An 18,324-nucleotide genomic window follows, 5' to 3' on the forward strand; every position below is an offset into this window, starting at 1 on the left:
TCAACATTCAGGGCTCGAAACACCCAGTTTATAATTACAAATAATTTGTAGACTGCATATTGACTGCAAGAAGCCCAAACAGATATGTTTGACTAAAACATATAATCATTTCAAACCTTGGTTCCATTAGTATACGATCATGTGTCTCTCTATTATGTGTTGGAATACCTTGGATACAAATTTCTTAAATTAAAATTACTTGGAGCTCATTTCCTGGTGTTTAGTCAAATGGCTACCCAGACTATTCGCATTGCCACCCCCAACCACTGTCTGTTGTCATCTATGCATAGTCACTTTAATTAACTCTACCTACAGTGGGGAGAACAAGTATTTGATACACTGCCGATTTTGCAGGTTTTCCTACTTACAAAGCATGTAGAGGTCTGTAATTTTTATCATAGGTACACTTCAACTGTGAGACGGAATCTAAAACAAAAATCCAGAAAATCACATTGTATGATTTTTAAGTAATTAATTTGCATTTTATTGCATGACATAAGTACCCCCGTCTACTTGTACCCCCCCCCAGGGGTAGACCCTACCCCACAAAAAACACATCTTGATTTTTGTACACTTCATTTTGGCCCATTCTACCCCTCACCTTCCCATGCATGCAAATTGTCCCAAGTTTGTTGCTGTAATACAGTTTGGGTTCTCAGTCAACTTGCTTGGTAAAAGAAGGGCCACAGGACAACATAGCTAGAAAGGAACATGTCAATTCCTAGGTTAGACAAAATACAGCTAGGAATGTGATCAGCTCGACATTAGCAAATTCTTTACACGCGAATGGACTTCAAGTGCAAATTGCGTTCCACTTGGAGAATCGGACGCTGTGGGCTACTTCAGTCAAGGTTTGGTCTTGAATACAAACATCTGTAATGGGTTCAGGGTTTTTTATACGAGTGACAGGTGTAGTGGACTACTAGCTGAACCAGCAAGGATGATGAGGAAATATATAGAATTTTGGTTTTCAGTGGAGTGAAGAGAAGTGGACCCACCAGAAAAGTCTCCAAGGCAGGATACCCAGAAAAAAACACAAAGGTCTGAAACAAAGAATGTAAAATTGCTAATTATACATCATAGCAGTAATATGACCCATAGCCTTTCCCCTGCATTCACAAACAGGTAGAGGCTACTACTTTGTAGTTCAGCCCCCACAACACCTCCCCTACAGTAATGTAGCTGAAATATGATTGGTCTCAACTGAACATTTTGGTGTCAACAACCCTATTTTTGTTGTTGCTTCAGGGTCTTCGCTAGTTGCAATGAATGTGGTTGCAGAAGCATATTTTGGACAGACTTTTGAAAATGGAAGAATGTAGACCCACCGGCTGATCAGGTGAGGATGCAACAAGGGGTCTGGGGGGCCCCGGAGGTCCGCTGAGGCCAGTCTGTTCCTCACCACGTCTGAGGGGCACTGGAGGTTCACTGGAGCCCGACTGGCCCTCGCCATGTCTGGATGGGAGTGGAGTTCCACTGGGGCCAGGCTGGACCTCGCTTTTTCTTGGGGGGACTGGAGGTCCACTGTGGCCCATGCCACTTCTTGGGGGGACTGGAGCTGCACTGGGGCCCGGCCGACCCTCGCCACGTCTGGTGGTGACTGGAGCAATGTGCAAAAGGACTATTGTTAAGTTACACTAATAGACTATCAAGAAAGATCTGAAAGATTAATATCAAGGAAAAACCATAAGCTACAGAACATGAACTGCCATTAATAAGGCATTATTCTACACATGATCAGAGAGGGAGAAACATTAACCCCTTTACCAAAAGAGCAACTTTATCTACAAAAATATATTATGGTGCAGCGCTTCCCTTACTTTTCACACAATAAACCATTTGCATACAGTTGTTAAGAGTAATTTCGGGGGCCGTCCTACAATATCTATTCAGTTATGTCAAGTATAAATTTCATTGGAAAATTGAACAAAAACAAGATAGAATGAGACAAAAATAATTTCAAATTTGAGGTCCCCTGCCTTCGCCAGTATGTCTTCCAGCGGTTTCTTTCCAAAAGATGACGGTCGCTTGATGGTTAACTCATGCCCCAGACATCGAATTACGATGGTCCTATCCTCAAAAGAGCAATAGGCGAACCAACCTTTTTCACCACATTCATCTAACAGGGAAGACACAGAGCTTGGCGTGGATAACATACACTACCGTTCAAAAGTTTGGGGTCACTTGGAAATGTCCTTGTTTTTGAAAGAAAAGCACATTTTTTGTAGATTAAATTGATCAGAAATACATTGTTAATGTTGAAATTACTATTGTAGCTGGAAACAACTGATTTTTAATGGAGTATCTACACACAGGCGTACAGAGGCCCATTATCAGAAACCATCACTACTCTGTTCCAATGGCATGTTGTGTTAGCAAATGCAAGTTTATCATTTTAAAAGGCTAATTGATCATTAGAAAATCATTTTGCAATTATGTTAGCACAGCTGAAAACTGTTGTTCTGATTAAAGAAGCAATAAAACTGTCTTTCTTTAGACTAGTTGAGTATCTGGAGCTTCTGTGGGTTCGATTACAGGCTCAAAATGGCCAGAAACAAAGACCTTTCTTCTGAAACTCGTCAGTCTATTGTTGTTCTGAGAAATGAAAGCTATTCCATGTGAGAAATTGCCAAGAAACTGAAGACGCTGTGTACTACTCCCTTCACGGAACAGCGCAAACTGTCTCTAACCAGAATAGAATGAGGAGTGCTGAGGCCCCGGTGCACAACTGAGCAAGAGGACAAGTACATTAGAGTGTCTAGTTTGAGAAACAGACGCCTCACAAGTTCTCAACTGGCAGCTTCATTAAATAGTACCCACAAAACACCAGTCTCAACGTCAACAGTGAAGAGGCAACTCCGGGATGCTGGCCTTCTAGGCAGAGTTCCTATGTCCAGTGTCTGTGTTCTTTTGCCCATCTTAACCTTTTATTTTTATTGGCCAGTCTGAGATATGGCTTTTTCTTTGCAACTCTGCCTAGAAGGCCAGTTGAGGACTTGTGAGGCGTCCGTTTCTCAAACTAGACACTCCAATGTACTTGTCCTCTTGCTCAGTTGTGCACCGTGGTCATCAACTCTTCTTGCCCTAACGTCTTCAGTCATCTGTCCTTTATCCCTTGACTCCCTGAGCTCCTCAGCCATCTTCTGGAATTTCCTCCTCTCCATCTCACCTAAACTCCCCCACCTGCCACTGAGGGTTGTCGGGTCACCTGAGATGACAATATTGTATACTGATGTCAACTATAACAGAGGATATTGTCGTGGTGAAAGTGTTGTGAGCTATTGGCTTACTTGACCAATACAGGATCACCTTCAAACTGCTAATGCTCACCTACAAAGCACCCAATGGACTGGCGCACTCATACGTTACTGACCTTCTGCACTCCTACATTCCGACCTGCTCACTGCACTCCTCTAACAATGGCCTCCTCATAATTCCTTGCACTAGGCTCCGCACCATAGGAGACGTTGCATTTAGCAGTGCAGCCCCTCAAAATAGCACACAAAAACGTACAAAAACTGTCACAAATCTCCGGTTTATTGTACCGATGCGGTGGTACAAGACAATGGGCGCTCTTGCTCCAGTGCCACGGGACACAGTTCTACCGTGACAGAGCTAAGGCGAGCACACCATGTTCTTTCACTATTTAATCAGATATTCAACTGATTAACAGGCTAGATACAGTAGGTTATAAACACACAATAACACACGTGACCCATGATGTATCAATATTATAAAGCTATTATAGTCCCCACATAATATACGCCATTAAGCAGACACTTGTAAGCGACGTAGTCATGCAACTTAGGCATGTGTAGCTTAACCTCTTTCTAAATATGTTGGAAAACAAATTGCTTTATGTAATGAAGAGCACAAGTGTAATGAAACAATTCACTTTTAAATTGTTCTCTAATTGAACATCACGGAATACCCAAGTCGAATGTTTCATTGGTGTGACATGCGTCACCTAATTGTGATTGCGTCTACTTGCGTCTCGTTATTGGTGGGTGGGGTTTTCCCTATACATTTCCAGTGTTTCCCAGTGGCTAGAAGATTCCCATTAATTGTAAATGTTGGAGTGCCTTCAGAGGACAAGAGACGTGAAGGTGACTTAGACCAAATTTCCAGTAATGGCAGCCTGGTAGTATGACCTCCAGCACTTGGAAACGAATTAAGAAACATGGCATCACTTTGTACTTACTGCTATGTAACTGCTATGTAATTACAGTCAAGCAGTATTGGTTGTTAGATAACAGCACAACTCCAGCCAACCTGTTTCAGAACAATGTTGATATTGCATAAATTATTGTGTACTAGTTATATAGGTTTGAGGGCAGCTTGATGTAGCGTGAATAGATACACTGTCATTACCACTTACTGTAGGCATCCCATCTCACAACTGCTGAATTATTATGGATTGACAAGTGATTTGTAGTGAGCCACATAGTTTTAAGTAATAGATTTCTGAATACATTTCACTTGTGATTCAAACCATGGACCTCATTCCTGTAAATCACTCATTAATGTGGAAAAATCTTCCTCAACCATGAACGCTTATTGTCAGAAGAATCCATATTCCTCCTACCCCTGGGCAAGATCATGCAACATCACAAAGTTCACTTCCACTGCTATGCTGATGACACCCAGCTCTACCTCTCCACCAAACCCACCACTCCCCTCCCTCATCAGCTGCCTTCACAACATCCAGAGCTGGATGAGCATGAACCTTTTCAAACTCAACAGCAACAAGACAGAGGTCATGCTCATCAGCGCCAAATCCACTCTTTCAAAGCATCACCAAAGATGGTTTCCTGGTCCCTCTCTAAAACACAAGTCAAAAGCCTCGGTCCCTCCCTGGATAGTTCCTTCTTTCCACATAAAAACCAGCACCCGGACAGCATCCCTCCACCTCCGCCACTACAGCACCGAAACCCTCATCCATGCCTTCGTTATTTCCCGACTAGACTACTGTAACACTCTCCTCACCAGATCCCCACCAAACTCATCAATAGACTCCAACTGGTTCCGAACTGCTGACAGAATTCACACCAGCACCAGATCAACTGAACACGTCAAACCAATCCTGGCTCCCTGTGGTATCCTGTATTAACTTTAAAATCCTCCTCCTCACCTACAAAGCCCTCCACAACCTACCTCTCTGATCTTCTCCCAGTCTATGCCCCCTCCCGCTCCATCCGCTCCTCCTCTGCTGGTCTCCTTGTCTCCCCCCATTCCACCATGCGTGCCCGGGCCTTTAGCTCCTATTCCAAACTCTACCACCTTAAACCAAACCCTTACCCTAAACTGGGTAATCTACCACCTTAAACCAAACCCTTACCCTAAACCGGGTTTGTATCCTCTTCCCAACCCCTCCCTCCTCTTTTTATCTGTCCTATTTTGTCTGGTCCTTTGATTTTAGATTGTTTCTATTTTAAATTGCACTGTTGATTGACGCACTTCATTTTATGACTTTACGTACCGCATTTCATTTTATGTAGGCCTACTTTTAATGTAAGATGTCTTTGAGTGTCCCGATAAGGCGTCCGCCAAATTAAAATGAATTAATACCATTGTTTAAATAAAACTCTTACTTAAAACCCCCTTTAAAAACATCCAGCAGGAAACAGTCTTATTTGAAATGAGGAATATATCATATTTTTCTGACTAAAATAGGACTACTGTGGAAAGATGCATTATGGAATGGAGAAGTGAAAGTGATAGAGCAATTCGCAACATTTCACATCAGAATGTATGACTAGATTTTTTATGTTGGAATAAACATTCATCTGAGAATACATACCTTTCCCCTTCAGCAGCTCTGCGCAAAACAAGTTATAGGCAGACACCGCGCTTATAACCAGCAGCTTTGCGACGCCGGGTGTTGCAGGAGGTATTAAGTGAACACCCATAGTTACCAATCCAGTTCTGTAATTTCAAAAGGAAAGCATTGTCGTTAGATGTAAGTCAACTAAAAACATTCAAGCATAACACTGTATAACTTCTGTGTTGATAAAATGCTGTTTACAGTACAGTAATTAAACATGATTTTACACTGTTGCCTGATCCTGCCTAATCTGCAGTGTTTTAGGTAGTGGATTGTTCTTTTTTTCACAATATTCTAATAATACAGGGGGTTAGGAAAGAAAATAACTTGGCCTGGGGTCAGTCAGTAATTTTGTGCTATGGTGGAATGTCTCCCCATTATGCTTGCACCAATCCAATGCTTTTAGATGCAGTGGGTGAAATTAAAGTGTGAACACTTCTGGATGCAGGGTGTCAGAACACAGCCTATTTCTTTACCCACTCTCCCCGAAATCAATGTGTACCCAATCCCCTCTTGCCACTAACCCCTCAAAATCCACCAACCCTAGTCACGTCTCTAATTCCACCTCCCTTCCTCTCTTGCGCCACCTCTTCCCTCCATTTCATACCTTAACTAAAGACACAGGTAGTCCTGTACCTGCAGCAGCCTTCGTCACCAGGGCTAAGGACCTCCTTTTCATACCCTGTTCATGATAATACACAAGGATGCCCCTGATGTTAGCTAACAACAACAACAAACAACAACAACAAAGATATATGAAATATTAAATTGTAACATGGCTATATGTAAGTGTTTCCTAGTCTTTGAATAAGAGCCTTCAAGCCATTTGGTCTAACTGACAGGGGATTAGCCTTTGCCAGCAAGACCAACAGCCCTTGGTCAGGGTAGTTGGAACCAGTATTTTCATTGTACTTCACTCACATAGATAGCCTACTGCAGGTTACAATATGAAGCAAATGAAAACCACTAAAGCTGCGATTAAGTTTCTTCCATGTCTCTGTTTTGGTAAAAAAAATATACACTGCTCAAAAAAATAAAGGGAACACTTAAACAACACAATGTAACTCCAAGTCAATCACACTTCTGTGAAATCAAACTGTCCACTTAGGAAGCAACACTGATTGACAATAAATTTCACATGCTGTTGTGCAAATGGAATAAACAACAGGTGGAAATTATAGGCAATTAGCAAGACACCCCCAATAAAGGAGTGGTTCTGCATGTGGTGACCACAGACCACTTCTCAGTCCGATGCTTCCTGCGATGTTTTGGTCACTTTTGATGCTGGCGGTGCTTCACTCTAGTGGTAGCATGAGAACGGAGTCTACAACCCACACAAGTGGCTCAGGTAGTGCAGCTCATCCAGGATGGACATCAATGCGAGCTGTGGCAAGAAGGTTTGCTGTGTTTGTCAGCGTAGTGTCCAGAGCATGGAGCGCTACCAGAGAACAGGCCAGTAATCAGAACGTGAGAGGCCGAGGAGGCAACAACCCAGCAGCAGGACCGCTACCTCCACCTTTGAGCAGAGGAGCATCTCCAGAGCCCTGCAAAAATACCTCCAGCAGGCCACAAATGTGTATGTGTCTGCTCAACGGTCAGAACAGACTCCATAGGGTGGTATGAGGCCCGACGTCCACAGTGGGGGTTGTAGCTTACAGCCACAACACAATGCAGACGTTTGGCATTTGGCCAGAGAACACCAAAGATTGGCAAATTCGCCACTGGCGCCTCTGTCCTCTTCACAGATGAAAGCAGTTCACACTGAGCACACGTGAACGACGTGAAAGAATCTGGAGACGCCGTGGAGAACGTTCACTGCCTGCAACATCCTCCAGCATGACCGGTTTTGGTGGGTCAGTCATGTGTGGGTGGCATTTCTTTGGGGGGCCGCACAGCCCTCCATGTGCTCGCCAGAGGTATTAGGTACCGAGATGAGATCTCAGACCCCTTGTGAGACCATATGCTGGTGCGGTTGCCCTGGTTCCTCCTAATGCAAGACAATACTAGACCTCATGTGGCTGGAGTGTGTCAGCAGTTCCTGCAAGAGGAAGGCATTGATGCTATGGACTGGCCCGCCCGTTCCCAGACCTGAATCCAATTGAGCACATCTGGGACATCATGTCTCCTCCATCCACCAACGCCACGTTGCACCACAGACTGTCCAGGAGTGGCGGATGCTTTAGTCCAGGTCTGGAAGGAGATGCCTCAGGAGACCATCCGCCACCTCATCAGGAGCATGCCCAGGCGTTGTAGGAGGTCATACAGCAGCACGTGAGGCCACACACTACTGAGCTCTCATTTTGACTTGTTTTAAGGACATTACATCAAAGTTGGATCAGCCTGTAGTGTGGTTTTCCACTTTAATTTTGAGTGTGACTCCAAATCCAGACCTCCATGGGTTGATAAATTTGATTTCCATTGATAATTTTTGTGTGATTTTGTTGTCAGCACATTCAACTATGTAAAGAAAAAAGTATTTAATAAGAATATTTCATTCATTCAGATCTAGGATGTGTTATTTTAGTGTTCCCTTTATTTTTTTGAGCAGGGCTGAAGGGCTGGAGAAATGTTTCCACTCTCAAATTCTTAGACAGAGCTATGGAAGCAAGGACTGACCATCCATGATATAGCTTGAGGCTATACAGTGTTTGTTTTTCATTCATTTTGTTTACAAACATTGGAGTAAAACAATCTTATATTTGGGGTTCTGGTGGGGTATGGCAGTTGAACTAAGCTCATAAGGCATGTATAAGTTATATTCTTCAAGAATCAAATGGGTACATATAATTCATGTATAAGTCCAAAGATGTATGTAGAAACTGCTGATTTCCCAATTAAAAGCCCAATGACAAGTAGCTAGCTAATCTGATTATATATTTCACCTGTCAGTGTTTTACTTATTATTTTCAGACAAACATTGAAAGGAATTGTTGAACACACCTGAGTGATTGGAAAAGTCATCATTGAGTGGGAACAGACTAGAGTGGAACAGAGAAATTACATGTAACGTTAGCTACACAACGTGACGAGAATCCGTTAGCTAGCTAATCTTTTTTTAAATTATAGCTAGCTGCTGTAACTAACATTATTTTGTCAATACTTGCCAACTTGGCTAGCTCAGAGACTACGCAACTATTAAAATCAGGGTCTAAACAGCTCACCAATTTATAAATCAAGCATGCTTTTATAAGAATCATGCTTAATCTAAATATGAAAACCCAGGAAGTTGACAAAAAAATCCCGGGAAATGTTTTGGCTTCTATGGTGAACATGCGCACGCGGTCTCAGTTAAAATCACCATTGAAAGGGTCCAGTATCAGACAGTACTATGTGTGGTTCTGAATTACTATTCAAAGGTAACGCGTGTCATACATGTGGCGTGCCACATTCATCATATGAATGGTATGACAATTCCCTCCTTTTAATGGAGTGATTGTAGTGTAATCCGGTGTTGACACTGCTTTTCACTTCCTCACCGATAGCAGATATAATGGATGCAGCTCGCGCCGTGAATTTACTCGGTACTCGCTTGGCTGGGCCTGCGCGTTAGCGAGCAGAGTGGGGAGAGGGAGGGAGCGAATAGCGGCGGCAGCAAGCCTCCAGCCCCGTAATCGAGAAAGAAACGCAAATTTACGCAAGAGCTGTAATTACCTCAGTTGGTGGGTAACATCGGTTAAACGAAGTCCACCAGAGGTTCAGGCGACAGAGGGGGCCGTTTGTGGTGGCATTCTAAGACAGTTGGGATCTCCGTAGGAGCAAAACAACAACAGCACAATACAGGATTTCACACACAGGCAGTGACAATAAAACAATACTTACCGACAAGTAGACTGGTGGCTGCCGAGGGAGCAGGCAGGACTAGGGAAAAAAAGGAATAAAATACGTCATCTGCCTCTCCCTTCAGGTATTTAAACGTTATTTTCAAAACCGCAATTCTAGCAGAACTTTAAACTCATGAAAACTCGTCTTCATAGCTAGCTAATGTAGGTAACTAGCTTTGGCTAGAGTTTAGCTAACGAGTTTGCGTTATTAGCTAACCGCTAGCTGGCTACCGTAAACGTGTTGTTTTCCAATAAACTTTTGGTGTTGTTTTTACCAACCCAAACAGTGAGGGGGTGCTGCAAGACTAGAGGGGAAGGGCAGGTTCCCTTCTCGACTTATTCCCCTCTACGTATTTAACGAAAATGATGGCTGCGGAGGTCAGTAGCGAGGATACGGGCTCTGTCTCGGCAGGGAAAGGGGTAGCGGGCGGTGGAGGCCCAGAGACGGCCCATTTTCCGTTTTATCCCAACCCGACCAGAGTGCGGGTCACTGATTTGGGCCAGGGAGCTGCAACAAACCTCCGCCACCCGTTGAACACCTCCCCAGACTCCCCCCCTGATATAAGTATGATTTACCCCGTGTCTGGAGGAGATATTGCCAGACCTGCCTTGTCCGCTACAGGGAGTGGCGGACATGCAATTATTCTAGGAACAAGTTCAGGGACCATTGGCAGTGTGTGTTACTCCCCCACCTCGGAGGGACCCGGCATCCGGATGTCACCCACCTCGGTGGGTCCCGACGGGTCAAGTCTCTTCCCACCTCTGCCACCACCTCCCCCACCGCCCCCAGGCTACGGGGGACTCGGAACTGTGGATGAAAGCGACATGCAGGATGGACCTGAATACGAGGAAGAGGAGGTGGTCTTCCCCCTCTCAGCGCCGCCCACGAACCAGTAAGGATTTGTTTTATATACACTCAAATTGTTCTGTGTATTGTTCATTGACACTTAGTTAGAAAACCAAAATAGTATTTTAAAACGACCGGGGTATATTTCCTTCCTGCTGCGGCCATCACCAGTGCTCAAGTTTCTATTATACTTGTTGCAGCTGATGTCGCTAATGGCAGCAAGTCAAATTAAGAAGGTAGATGTCAGGGTGTTCCAAGTAACCTAGGTTGTTGTTAATCATAAATCTAGTGAAGTAATGAATAATGTGTATATACCTGAGAAAAATTACCATTAATCTCTCAATGTAGAGAAATATTTGCATACTGGTTGCCTTATTTTCCCAACTCAGCCAGTTCACTTGCTTACAATTATGAATGCAATATCATTCCCGGAATAATTGTAATGCATTTCTTTCAAGGCCACACTAAAGTTATTTGGCCAGCCTGTGGCAGGTGAAGCAGATGTGAAACCTATCTAGCACCTGTCAAAAATCATTTTGCTTCATCATTCTGAGCACCAATTAGGATCTTCTTTTAATCCACAGAATCATGTGGTCATAATTTATTTTATTTGAAATTGACTTTGGTTTTCTAATTGGTGTTCTCAGGAAATAATTCAACTCACATGTCCCTCCTGAATAAGGCTAGCCCATGCCTAGCCAAGAACTCCACAATGATTTCATCCACAGAGTTGGGCTCAGACTACACAAAAAATTATTTGGATCGACAATAACATTTTAGGACAGTAGTTTACACCTAATGGAAACAGATAATTTAATGTAAAAAATAATTAATACAGATATACTTTTTTAAATTCTGTTATTGAAACACAAACAATTGAGAAATAATAATTTGAAATTATTGTCCGATTGATTAAATGTATTCAGGTAATCATGTTTCAACTCAATTAGAACCAGTACCTCCCAAATGAATGTTGTCAGTTTTAGCACTTTGAGTTGTTTGTCCTAACTACTAAATTAAAAATGCACTTTACATTCAAAGTTTTATTTCCAAATAACTGGTATAGTGAAGGGAGCTTTGTACACCCATCTGCTTCTTTCTCTTCTATGAGCTTCTCTGCCAACTCCTAAGCCAGCAGTAAACAGTGTAGTACAGGGAACAGACCAGTTTAACTACAATGACAGTGACGGTTATATAAACTTTCAACTTTTTACATGTGGTTGTTTATTTAACTTAGTTGAATGCACGTTTTTATTGAACAACTTCAGTGTCTGCTAAATGACACATGTCAATGTACAAATGTACGGTTGCAAAGCATGCGTTTTTGACAGAAGGAAATTTGAATAGTTAATTTCTACATGAATTAATCTGCTGCACATCAAGTTCCACTGAGTTAAAGGGATAATCCACAGCCAGAAATAAGTCATTACATTTTTTTACGCCTAGGTTCCATCCCTAGGATTTCACTTCTAAGTGGTCCATTTGTGAAATCAGGAAATTGTGTAGGAACGCGTCATAGCTACATGGTTCTCGTCACTGGACATAGGGGATAACACACTATCACATTTCAAAATGCTTTTAAAACAATTACCTGCGCTACAGATCGCCAAATCATCCAATAGATGGTATGGGCGTACTTGTCTTAAAACATCTATCTGTCTATATCATCTTGACAAAGTATATATTTCGCTTAGATGTGCTCAATCTAAACGGTGTCTAAACGGTTTCTCCTTCAAGTACCATATCGCACAGCACCCTGTGGGAAACCTGGGAAAGGGCCATTGTTGCATTAGCTGCATATTCTGCACTTGCTCTGGGCAGAGGCGAACTGCAGTTGAACTCTGTGAGATAGACACCTAAATGGATAGTCCAGTTTGTTTAGGCTATTTTACAGCTCGCTAGCTAGCTACTTCACATGCTGATATTGACTATGGTATTATTGTGTGTAGCTACGTTTGGTTGCTAGCTAGCCATCCAGCACAGAGAGAGCATTGCATTTTGTAGTTGAGCTGCAACAGATTTCCACAATGATTTTCACATGCTGCTACTAACTTTATATAAAGACAGAATGAACAATTTCTTCACAAATAATTATTTTCACATATTAGTGGTATTTAATGCTCTTTACCACTGTTAATCATAGGAATTAGTGGTTTGTGGTGGATTATCCCCTTAAGTAAATTCTACCACAGAAAATATAATTCCGCCATGAAACATAAATTGATCGTGTAAAGTAACAAAATATGATGGAGCAAAAGTAACTTTTTTTGTGTGTGTAGAGTTTAAAAAAAACCTCTGACTCCTTTGAGTCGATATGCTGTCGATACTTAAAATGTAAATTCTTTAAATTTACTGTGTACCTATGTTTGTTCTCTGTTGCGTGTCTTTGTTTGAAATCCACATTTCTTAAATAAAACGTTAATCAAGTAAAACCACGGACTGTTTCCTTCTTGTAATTGAATTGGCATATTTGCACTGAGTTGCTGTCTTAGAGCAACAGCAATAAGGAAACAGTCGGTGGTTATATTTGATTAACGTTTTATTACATTTCAGCAAACAAAAAAGCACGCTACACCAGAGGACAAACATAGGTAGGCCTACATGGTAAATGTTTAAGAATTTTAAATGTTTAAGTCCGAGGTAATTTCAAAAACTCTAGTCTGTGCTTCAACTCTGTGGAGAAATCATCATGGAGTTGAGGTATTTGGCTAGCCTATGCCCTCCTACTGTAGGCTTTTGTGTCCGTGTGCTGCAGTAGGACTATCCATTGTGGGAGATGGAACTTATTGGGTTTCCCTACACAATCATATAGGCCTATGTATATTTTCTTTGTAGTGTGTGTGCTTGTGGCACTCGCGTTTGTCACAGTCTCATTAGAGAAGTGCTGAGCTTTTATCATTTCTGGCCCCCGCTGTGAGATATGGAAGTGACTGGGGCTGAAGTGTGGAATCAGCTCTTATTTTAGGAGCTACATATCTCCCTGTCAGATTGCAGAGGAAGGGGGAAGGCCAGCTTTTTAGCTCCCATTCGTTTCTACATTTGTGATGAACAACGCTTTGGAAGCAGCCCAACTGGAAATCCACTGCTTACAAGCAGTGAAAATAAATGTTTAGCCCAACGTCAGTGGTTTCACCACGATTTCCTTTATATCCCTTTCTGTAGGGGCGCCAGGCAGTGACACAGATGTCACATGTGTAATGAATGGGACACATTTTTTTACCCTTGTTATTTTTCCCACAATGAGAGATGTCAGATTTTTTTTAATTTTATGTATTTTTTAATCAACTATAGGGACATTTCACACAACTGGAATCTGCTGCAACACAAGTCCTCTTTATCTGGTCTCCTGGTCTGTGGGTTGAGTTGTGGTGAAATGGCCACTGTAAACTAGCATGTTCAGACTTAGTGCCTGGTGTGACGTGCTGTGCCAAAGGTTACAAATTACCCTACCGTACGCACACAATGTTGTCAGACAAAACAAAGTGCGTTGCAATTCAACATCAAGACTCAGAGAAACTATTTTGTATGAAGCATTATGGCTTCTTTGGCTGATTTCATATTTATTGTTGTCAATGTAGCATAGCACTACAGATCTGCTACAGTCAGCAATTTTACATCATCACTTATTGTTGACACATTATAGTTGAGGCCCTAACACATTTTTGCTCATGACTTAAAAGTCTCAAACAGTTATTCTGATAAAACATTATACGCTACATGACCAAATGTATGTATACACCTGCTCGTCGGACATCTCATTCCAAAATCATGGGCATTAATTTGGAGTTGGTCTCCCCCCTTTGCTGCTATAACAGCCTCCTGGGAAAGCTTTCCACTAGATTTTGGAACATTGCTGCGGGGACTTGCTTCCATTCAGCCACGAGCATAAGTGAGGTCGGGTACTGATGTTGGGCGATTAGGCCTGGCTCTGTCAGCGTTCCAATTCATCCCAAAGGTGTTCAATGGGGTTGAGGTCAGAGCTCTGTGCAGGCAGTGAAGTTCTTCCACACCAATCTTAACAAACAATTTCTATATGGACCTCGCTTCATGCAGAGGGGCATTGTCATGCTGAAACAGGAAAGGGAGTTCCCCAAACCGTTGCCACAAAATTGGAAGCACAGAATTGTCTAGAATGTCATTGTTTGCTGTAGCGTTAAGATTTCCCTTTACTGGAACTAAGGGGCCTAGCCCAAATCAAGAAACAACCCAGACCATTATTCCTCCTCCACCAAACTTTACAGTTGGTACTATGCTTTCGGGCAGGTAGCGTTCTCCTGGCATCCATATTTGTCCGTCGGACTACCATACGGTGAAGAGTGATCAATCACTCCACGGAATGCATTTCCACTGCTCCAGAGTCTAGTTACGGTGAGGTTTACACCACTCCAGCCGACGATTGACATTTTGCATGGTGATCTTAGGCTTGTGTGTGTCTGCTCGGCCATGGAAACCCATTTCATTAAGCTCCCGACTAACAGTTCTTGTGCTGATGTTGCTTCCAGAGGTAGTTTGGGACTCGGTAGTGAGTGTTGCAACCGAGGACAGACAATTTTTACGAGCAACCTTCATCAGCACTGTCCCGTTCTGTGAGCTTGAGTGGGCTTACCGCTTTGCAGCGCTCCTGTTTTTTAAAATGTATTTGTCATTATGGGGTGTTATGAGGAGGGGGGACTATTTAATCAATTTTAGAATAAGGCTGTAACATAATAAAATGTAATAAAAAGTCAAGGGGTCTGAATACATTCCGAAATCACTGTATAGTGTGTTCCCCTCCCCCCCAAAATTTAAATGAGTTTTTTTCTCATGTTAAACTACCAGGTAGTCTGAAAAGACAGACTTGAGTTGGTGGTGAGCTAGTAGGCTCAGTGGATGGGGAGCTCGCCTTGACTGGCGGTTCTTTGAAGCAACATGGATGCAGTGTTGAAGTGACATTTTCTCAAGCAATTTCGCCGATACACAAAGCAACTCGAACAACTTTGAAATTGCATACAACGTCCAGTCCTGTCATGCATCGCATCATGGTTTCACCAAATATTTGTTTCCAACTGTTTTGTTATTGTAACAGCATTAATATTGACAAATGTTGTCTGTAGGCTAATTTAGCTATCTAGCCCAAGTGGAATTGTCAGCACTGTTTATCAAGCTAGCTAGCGTGGACAATTTCAGTTGACTTTACAGGGTGAGTTCAGGGTATTTTTCCTTAAATATAAATACTGTCTGACAATGTTCATATATCATGACTATGTCAAGAAGTTTATGAATTGTCCATTTTGGCACTAGCAGACTAGCTACCAAGCTAAGTAAACCACGGCCATTTGCGATGTTGGTTACAAGGTGGTACTTATTTTAAATTAGGTACGAGAACATGACTTCACCATTAGTGTATTAAAATTAGACTTTTTGTGATGTCACAAAAAGCCCTTAATAATTCCGTCTGCTGAATCAGTGTTTGACATGCGGGAGGGGACCAGTAACTTTATGATCGAACTTTATCAATGTAGAAGCAACCATCTTTTTTTCATTCTTTGAAAGTCATACTTTGATCTGGTTTCATCCAAATATAATCACATTTCCTGAAAAATATGATTGACTGTTTGGGACCTTCGCTGATTGAAGTGCACACACTGTCGACCAGGGCCTTAGAGTGGTGACACCAGTCCGTCCACGGCTTCTTACAATGTCACTCTCAGGGCTGGACATCCTAACATCCCTGGCAGCGTAATGGACACCTCTTGAGGACAGTGTAGTTGAGAGGATTGCGCCCTTGCCACGAAATGATGACCCAGTTAACCTCTCTAGGGTATGTGGGACGGTAGCGTCTCACTTCGTCAACAGCCAGTGAAACTGCAGGGCGCCAAATTCAAAACAACAGAAATCCCATAATTAAAATTCCTCAAACATAAGTATTTTACACCATTTTAAAGATACACTTGTTGTAAATCCAGCCACAGTGTGCGATTTCAAAAAGGCTTTGCGACGAAAGCACACAACGATTATGTTAGGTCAGTACATAGTTACAGAAAAACACAGACATTTTTCCAGCCAAAGAGAGGAGTCACAAAAAGCAGAAATATAGAGAAAATTAATCACTAACCTTTGTCATCAGATGACACTCATAGGACTTCATGTTACACAATGCATGTATGTTTTGTTCGGTAAAGTTCATATTTATATACAAAAATCTGAGTTTACATTGGCGCGTTATGTTCAGTAGTTCCAAAACATCCGGTGATTTTGCAGAGAGCCACATGAATTTACAGAAATACTCATAATAAACATTGCTAAAAGATACAACTGTTATGCATGGAATTTTAGATGCAATTCTCCTTAAAGCAACCGCTGTGTCAGATTTCAAAATAACTTTACGGAAAAAGCACACTATGCAATAATCTGAGTACAGCGCTCAGAGACCAACACAACCCAAAGAGATATCCGCCATGTTGTGTAGTCAACAGATGTCAGAATAGCATTATAAATATTCACTTACCTTTGATGATCTTCATCAGAATGCACTCCCAGGAATCCCAGTTCCACAATAAATGTTTGTTTTGTTCGATGAAGTCCATAATTTATGATCAAATACATCCTTTTTGTTCGCGCGTTTAACCCAGTAATTAAAATTCATGACGCGCGATCACTAGGTGCAGACAAAGTCAAAAAGTTCCGCTACAGTCCGTAGAAACATGTTATGTTTTTAACATAAATCTTCAATAATGTTCCAACCGGAGAATTCCTTTGTCTTCAGAAATGCAATGGAACGCAAACTAACTCTCTCACGTGAACGCGCCTGGTCAGCTCATGGCTCTCTGGCATTCCCCTTTCATTCGCCCCCACTTCACAGTAGAAGCCTCAAACAAGGTTCTAAAGACTGTTGACATCTAGTGGAAGCCTTAGGAAGTGCAATATAACCCCATTTCCACTATCTCTTGGATAAGCAAAGAGTTGAAAAACTACAAACCTCAGATTTCCCCGTTCCTGGTTGGATTTTTTCTCAGGTTTTTGCCTGCCATATGAGTTCTGTTATACTCACAGATATCATTCAAACAGTTTTAGAAACTGACAAGTGACAAGACACGTGCACATTTTAAGATCCTATAAAATCGCTTACTCCGTTTTCTCTGTTTTTAGTTTTTCCAGGTTAACGTTCTTCCCAGTTTGTTTTTTTTACAGGTTTTCGCGCTCAAAATGTATATTTTGACTATGCTATGCTTAAACCACATCAGCAGACCAATTTTGAGCCCTGGGAAAATATAATGTTGGTTATAGTTACCCTTTTAATGCAAGTGTGCACCAGCAAGAAACCGTTGTTTCTGTAGTGTCATTGATGCAAAATTCATGATATAATTCTGCCAAGCAGGCATAGACTACTTTGTAGTTACCATATTAATTGAGAAGGTTTTTGGTAGAGCCTGACAAATATGGGATTTTTGGGTCCTTTGCCGATTATATCTGAAGCTATATTGTGGAATGAAAAACACACTTTTAACACATTATGCTCCAAAGGGTTAACAAATACTCATGCAGGAAAATGCTTTCTGCTCTCGTTTTAGTTACGCACATTGTTTTTAGCAAGCTAGCTAAATTAGAATCTTATCTCATCATGAACACAATCACATGGTCCCAATGATAGATCTGCCCCAACTGTCTTGCAGATTGCATATTTTGGAAAACTAATGAAATAAGTCCACTAACATAATAGGCCCAGATAGCAATGGTGTCTTTGTATCAAGTACGCGTGTTCACTTTGGCACCAGTTCAGTGTTCGCACATAGCACTGGCTAGATGGAGACTAACTACATTCCTATACCGCCTTATGCGGTGGGCTCTGATTG

The 18,324-nt window shown here is 42.0% G+C and overlaps 2 protein-coding genes across 3 annotated transcripts in view; one reads left to right on the forward strand and one right to left on the reverse strand.

The window, feature by feature from the left end:
• Positions 1 to 510: 510 nt before the first annotated feature.
• Positions 511 to 9,699, reverse strand: LOC111958020 (translation initiation factor IF-2). Its single transcript, XM_023979187.2, has 6 exons — positions 9,644 to 9,699; positions 8,765 to 8,802; positions 6,461 to 6,506; positions 5,801 to 5,925; positions 1,329 to 1,600; positions 511 to 1,043 (listed from the first exon to the last, which is right to left on the reverse strand). The coding sequence occupies exons 4-6, from the start codon at positions 5,907 to 5,909 to the stop codon at positions 885 to 887; spliced, it is 540 nt and encodes a 179-aa protein (XP_023834955.1). The 5' UTR covers positions 5,910 to 5,925; positions 6,461 to 6,506; positions 8,765 to 8,802; positions 9,644 to 9,699; the 3' UTR covers positions 511 to 884.
• The window catches only part of LOC111958018 (ras GTPase-activating protein 1), a 52,680-nt gene continuing 43,840 nt past the window's right edge, over positions 9,485 to 18,324 (forward strand). For both annotated transcript variants that reach the window (XM_023979183.2, XM_023979184.2), the window contains exon 1: positions 9,485 to 10,538. In XM_023979183.2, coding sequence (XP_023834951.1) covers positions 10,009 to 10,538 — 530 coding nt within the window. In that variant the 5' untranslated portion in view covers positions 9,485 to 10,008. The remainder of the gene's footprint in view (positions 10,539 to 18,324) is intronic.

This window comes from Salvelinus sp. IW2-2015, linkage group LG33 (genome assembly GCF_002910315.2).
Source record: "Salvelinus sp. IW2-2015 linkage group LG33, ASM291031v2, whole genome shotgun sequence".
In the NCBI taxonomy this organism is placed as follows: domain Eukaryota; kingdom Metazoa; phylum Chordata; class Actinopteri; order Salmoniformes; family Salmonidae; genus Salvelinus; species Salvelinus sp. IW2-2015.

Coding starts and splice junctions, on each gene's coding strand:
- LOC111958020 (XM_023979187.2), bottom strand. CDS start 5,909: ATGGGTGTTCACTTAATACCTCCTGCAACACCCGGCGTCGCAAAGCTG. Junction 1,601..5,800: donor AGAGCTGCTGAAGGGGAAAG/GTATGTATTCTC, acceptor ACATTGCTCCAG/TCACCACCAGACGTGGCGAG. Junction 1,044..1,328: donor CATCCTCACCTGATCAGCCG/GTGGGTCTACAT, acceptor TCTTTGTTTCAG/ACCTTTGTGTTTTTTTCTGG.